Source organism: Periplaneta americana, chromosome 7 (genome assembly GCF_040183065.1).
Source record: "Periplaneta americana isolate PAMFEO1 chromosome 7, P.americana_PAMFEO1_priV1, whole genome shotgun sequence".
Lineage (NCBI taxonomy): Eukaryota > Metazoa > Arthropoda > Insecta > Blattodea > Blattidae > Periplaneta > Periplaneta americana.
Window position 1 is genome coordinate 144,688,420 of NC_091123.1, and position 6,000 is coordinate 144,694,419.

At 34.8% G+C, this 6,000-nt stretch overlaps 1 protein-coding gene across 1 annotated transcript in view; it reads right to left on the reverse strand.

Moving 5' to 3' along the window:
• LOC138703518 (serine/threonine-protein phosphatase 2A activator-like) overlaps nt 1-5,740 on the reverse strand; it is a 30,387-nt gene extending 24,647 nt beyond the window's left edge. Inside the window, exons 1-4 of the mRNA XM_069831432.1 lie at nt 5,588-5,740; nt 5,327-5,415; nt 2,258-2,461; nt 1,962-2,179 (exon numbers count right to left, since the gene is read on the reverse strand). Of these exons, the coding sequence (XP_069687533.1) occupies nt 1,962-2,179; nt 2,258-2,461; nt 5,327-5,415; nt 5,588-5,600 (524 nt within the window). The 5' untranslated portion in view covers nt 5,601-5,740. The remainder of the gene's footprint in view (nt 1-1,961; nt 2,180-2,257; nt 2,462-5,326; nt 5,416-5,587) is intronic.
• Between the last annotated feature and the right edge of the window lie 260 nt (nt 5,741-6,000).

Here is a 6,000-nt window from a genome sequence, read left to right on the forward strand (position 1 = left end):
TGTTATCAAATTTTGTTTGTTGAAGTCTAAGTATGTAGATTTAATAAATCTTTTCACAGAGTAATATGTAGATTTAGTAACAGGTCTGTAAGTAGCAGTGCTGCCCTTCTTTGCTAGTGCATCCGTATTCTCGTTTCCCAGGATTCCACAATGGGATGGTATCCATTGGAATACAAATTATTTCCATGTTGAATCTTTCATACACTACTTTTAACACTTGAATATAAATAATCGATTAAATGGCGATCTTACTCGTGTTAATTGTGTAAGATCGTCATTTAATCAATTATTTACAAATTATTTTATTGAGGGTTATTAATTGAGAGAGCATTTTAGTTATTTCTGCTGTTTGATATAAAGATGCGTGTCTAGAGACTATTGGTAGAATAGCTGCTTTGGAATCTGACAATATAACTGCATTTTTCAATTTATTGATGTGGCATAGAAAACTCCTGAGACTTTCACTTACTGCAATGATTTCTCCATCAAAACTTGTTGTTCCATATCCAAGAGATCTATAAAGTGAGAAGAGACAGCACATAACACCTGTTGCACCTGCACCTTGTACCCTGGAGATCAAGGATCCGTCGCTGTACAAATGAAGCCTATTTTCTGAAGGGTACGTAATATTAATTGTCTCTAAAGACAATTGTTTCATTATTTCAGTGTATACTTCTGATTTCAGTACTTCTTCTGTTAAATTTAGATTATACTCTATACTTAATAGAGTTAAAGGGTTTGGTTTAATATGTAAGTTTTCTTTTAAATTCGGGATGTTGATTTTCTGTTTTAATTCTTGAACCATGGATATGAAACTTTTTTGAGATTTTAATATACAGAGAGGACTGTATGAATACCAATTGTTTCCTGGTAATCTGGTAAGTTTTTCATATTGGATCAGTGCTTTTTCTTCTATTGTCATTTTGATGCTGTTAATATTAGTGAGGAATCCCATAGAATCTATTGGAGTTGTTTTGGTTCCAACCTCTCTTTGTCACATTTATGACTACTTTAATGAAACAGGAATACAGAAACGTAGTGAATGCTAGAGAAAATGTACAGAAAGTGAAGGAAAAGTATGAATATATAAAAGCTGATGAAAGTCTGAACTATGGATTTTAACTTAATTTATCTAGCACAAGCAATATTCAATAAAAACACTGGAGGTATTCCTTTTTCAGCAGCAAGTTTCATATACAGACTACAAAAGATTGGATAAAAAGTAATGGCAACAGTTCGATAATTCTGACATGGCTTTATTCATAGGGGTACAACATTTATGTACCTTCAATATAGTCACTCCCCCTTATTTACCACCTTTTGCAAATGTTTGGAAGGTGTCGTACACCATCAGAGCGTCCATCTTTGTTGATGTTCCGTACTGACTGCTCTATAGCACAGATAAGTTCATTTTTGGTATTGCACCGGGTCCCTCACAGTGGTTCTTTCACTTTGGCGAAGGAATCATAATCGCAAGGACTCATATCAGGTGACTAGGGTGGATGTTACAGAATCTTCCATTGTCAGCAGCGCAAGAGGTCCTTGACTGCAGCAGTGGTGTGACTTCTTGCATTGTCATGAAGAATGATGGGTTCTGTACTACCAAGTGTCACTGTTTTCTCCTGAGTGCCGGACGAAGGTGGTGGTGCTTCATGCAGTACCTGAAAACATTCTTGTGCACTACGACCTCATGCCACATCAATTTTGTTGCAGGAATGTTGCACGAGTTTTGTAAACATGATCTTAGGGCACTCGCACTATCCCTATGAAAGTCAACGTTCTACACACTGCAGTAGATTGACAGAGTACTGTCGCCGCTGGCTGCACTAACACATCTAGCAGTCCTTGTTCATGTCCACACAGCTGACAGCTCTCGAATGCACCATCGTCATGTAACAGTAGTATTGCCATAACTTTTTATTCAACCCTTGTATAATGGAGAAAAAGAAAGTTGGACATACCTGTTGAATATATACGTAACTGCTGCTACTTTGTCTTCTTGACTCAACGCTCCAATTTTGAAGAGACAACACACAAGCATAAGGAATGACATTTCATGACCAGTGCCATAATCGATTCGTGTTGAATTACCGAAACCTTCTGTGAGGTACAACATAATCTCTGGAATGGCTCGATGAAACCTCTCTGGAAGAGCTTCTTGTAGAATTTCCATTGACCCCTATTATACAGAAAACGAACAATTAACATATTTTCTAATGTAAAAATTTCAATGAGCTTGACATCATTTAATACCTACCTCCTTCAGTTTCTTGTACCATGTTCTGAAAGCCTGGTTACCAAACCTCTGAGGCTGCTCTATCGGAGGTGTTTCATCTACCCACAAATCCAACTTGTCAAGCAAAGCAACTATTCCTTTAGTGACATCACTCACAGGACATTGAAATGATACAGGTTTTCCTTTCACTGCCTCATTCAGTGCTAGGATGAATCCCAAATATTCCTGTAATAAACAAATAATACTCACGTTAACAAGCATGCTTGGGGTTAATTCATATCAATATTTCATTTCCACTTACATTAAATAATTTTAAATTAACATATGTTGTTGTTGTTGTTGTTTTCTAATGCCAGGCGTTTGACAATAAAGTCATTTGACCTCTTGCACTCCAATATTTTTCAAAGATATTATCATGGTCAGCCACTGATGCACAGATTTTGAGGTGTTCCGAATCCATTTCTTGGTTTGAGTTGCACAATGGGCAGTTAGGGTACTGATATATTCCAATTCTATGCAGGTGTTTGGCCAAACAATCATGGCCTGTTGCCAACCTAAATGCAGCTACAGACGATTTTCGTGGTAAATCGGGAATTTACTGTGGATTTTGATGCAGAGAGTTCCATTTTTTCCCTTGAGATTGTGTTATCAAATTTTGTTTGTTGAAGTCTAAGTATGTAGATTTAATAAATCTTTTCACAGAGTAATACGTAGATTTAGTAACAGGTCTGTAAGTAGCAGTGCTGCCCTTCTTTGCTAAAGCATCTACATTCTCGTTTCCCAGGATTCCACAATGGGATGGTATCCATTGGAATACAATTCTTTTATTGAGTGATATTAATTGAGAGAGCATTTTAGTTATTTCTGCTGTTTGAGATGGTGTGTGTGTTTAGAGACTATTGATAGAATAGCTGCTTTGGAGTCTGACAGTATAACTGCATTCTTAAATTTATTGATGTGGCATAGAAGATTCCTGAGACTTTCACTTATTGCAATGATTTCACCATCAAAACTTGTTGTTCCACATCCAAGAGATCTATAAAGTGAGAAGAGACATAACGTAATACCTGTACTGGCACCTTGTTCTCTGGAGATCAAGGATCCATTGGTGTATAAATGAAGCCAGTTTTGTGGAGAATACCTAATATTAATTGACTCTAAAGACAATTGTTTCAGTATTTCAAATTAACATATTGAACAAGGCTTTGTAGAGTTACAATTGTACCGTTTGAAGACTGACAATTCTTTGCAGTCTCGTTTTCCAAATGTAGAAAATGATTTGAGTATCTATTTGTCACTCATGGTTACCAACTGCAGTGGAGAAAGCTCATTTTCAAAACTGAACAGGATTAAAAATGTGCTAAAAAGCAGCATGTGTCAAAAAGAGATTGAATAATCTAACTCTAATGAGCATTGAACATGAATTTCTATGTTAAATACATATTTCCTATATCACCAACAAAGTTTCTTATCCTATCTAGAAAATTTAACTTTTAAATTGTAGTTTTGTTACTTCTGACATTTGGATTTGATAATACTTAAGTTGGCTATATGTAGTAACAGCAGCGTTTCTAGAGACTTTAAACTGGGTAGCGGAGGGGACATATTTTTATATCGACTAAATTGTTCATGCTTGATCCTCTTACAATTATGCAACATTTCTATTAAATAATTAATTTAAATCTGAACAAAAAAAAAGTTATTTTCAGTGTTTTATTTGCTACACGCAGGTGATCATTATTTTTATCAAAATCACACTAGGCTAGAACCACCTCTAATGCAGTGACGTTTAACAGGCTGAATAGCAAGTGAAAACATTTAATTACATTAGTGTTCAAGTAAATTACTTATATTTTATTCTCTATAGCCTGTACATTTTTTTTTTTTTAATTTAGCGCCTCTTCATATATTGTGCTACAGACCCCGCACTAGCTTATTCAGTACTGGTTTATCTATTGATTATTAAAAAAAATTGTCAGGTATGGACAATTTAATGTAATTCTTAATTAACAAGTCACAGTAATTTTAGTTAGTTACTGTGGTTACAAAATTTCACTGAAAACTGCAAAACCAGACGAAGTGTGATTAACCTTTCCTATAAAAATAATATGACCATCAAAATATTCTCTTCAACCAGAATCAAATACCTTATACGATTTTTTTCTCAGAGTGTGAAAGTTTGTGATATTTGGAGGGAAGATTTTTTTTTTTCATGATTACTATCTTCATTTTTTATGAACAATTCTTCAGAAAGGCTACACCCAAGACGATACAATTTTCTTTTGCTTCATTGACTTCTGAGAAATGTAGGTCTATATAGCGATAAATACGTATTTTTTGTTTGCAGATGCAAAATACTTCCAATATAAAAATCGTCTGATACTTACCTGTATATTGCAATAAACAGTTTTACTCCCCTCCAACTTGTTACTAATGAAACAGTTACATACGACAGGTCCGGAAGAAATTACCAAGGAAATGGTCAGTTTCGTTAGTATTTCGTCCTCGACCTCTCGAGTATTAGGCCTATATTTGTAACAAGTGGGGCGAAGCTATAACAGTACATTAAAATATATAGCTAAGTATCAAACGATTTCGGCCATCTTCGATATACCTCCCGACACCACACACGGGACTGACGTGTTTCATTATGGATTACATGGGTTAAATGAGGGGATAGTTAAGTGACACGAGGCCAAGGTATGTCACAAGATTAGTGGGTTAGTTGAGGGGATATTTAAGTCATGTGAGGCCGAGGAATGACAAAAGGTTTCAATGGTTTAAGCAAGTTTTCTCTCCCGTGTGTAGTGTGGGGTAATATCTAAGTTTCACCACGATTTTTATGTTGAAAGTATTTGTGGTTGCAAACTAAAATTACGTATTTATCACCGTATACATCTCACATTAACCAATGATGCAAAAGAAGATTGTGCCTGCTTTGGTGTAGTTTTTCTGGAGAATTACGCACTAAATATCGTAGAATATTGAACTAAAAAGGTATCCAGTGAATGAAATGAACAAATCAGTTTACTAAGTTATACTAATTCCCCTAAAGACTACAAGGAAAAATATAAAAACACTGTAACATACAAAATACGCTTCCGATTTCTCCCATATCTGCATGTCCTCAACGTTCAAAACGGCTCTCTTAGGTAGTACATACTCATGATCTTCAGGCACTGTAAACAAAATGAACTATAAGATTATACCATGGATGAATATGTATATTCATCCATAATTATACTATGAAATGACATTGACACATTCTTATATAATTTGGAATTATCACCTAGTACTTGTATCAGTTACAGATATTGTAACGTAGGCGTCATTATAATGTTATTAACTTACCAACCGAACCCATATTTAAAAGTTATAATTCCTTCTTCTTGTGATCAACGCTCATTACAAAGATTATTTCAATTTAAATCTGTATCTCCATCACCTGTACAGTAATGGTATCTTTTCGTGCCGTAAACCGTAAAATGGTAGCACTGCCTGCTGGATCACATCCTATGCAGTATGGCCACAGACCAAAAATAAAATATACCAGATCTCACGGAAAATTGTACCAAACCGTACTTTTTCGTTTACTTCAATGTACCAAATGTATCAATCTCCAACAAATTACTCAAGTTGCAGACATGTATATATACATAGAAACTCCTTGTTTTCACATTGTCAATATGTAATTGAATATTTTTTTAGAAACTCTATAAGTAAAATAAAAAAATGAGTTTATTGCTAATTCCTGTTCTATAAAA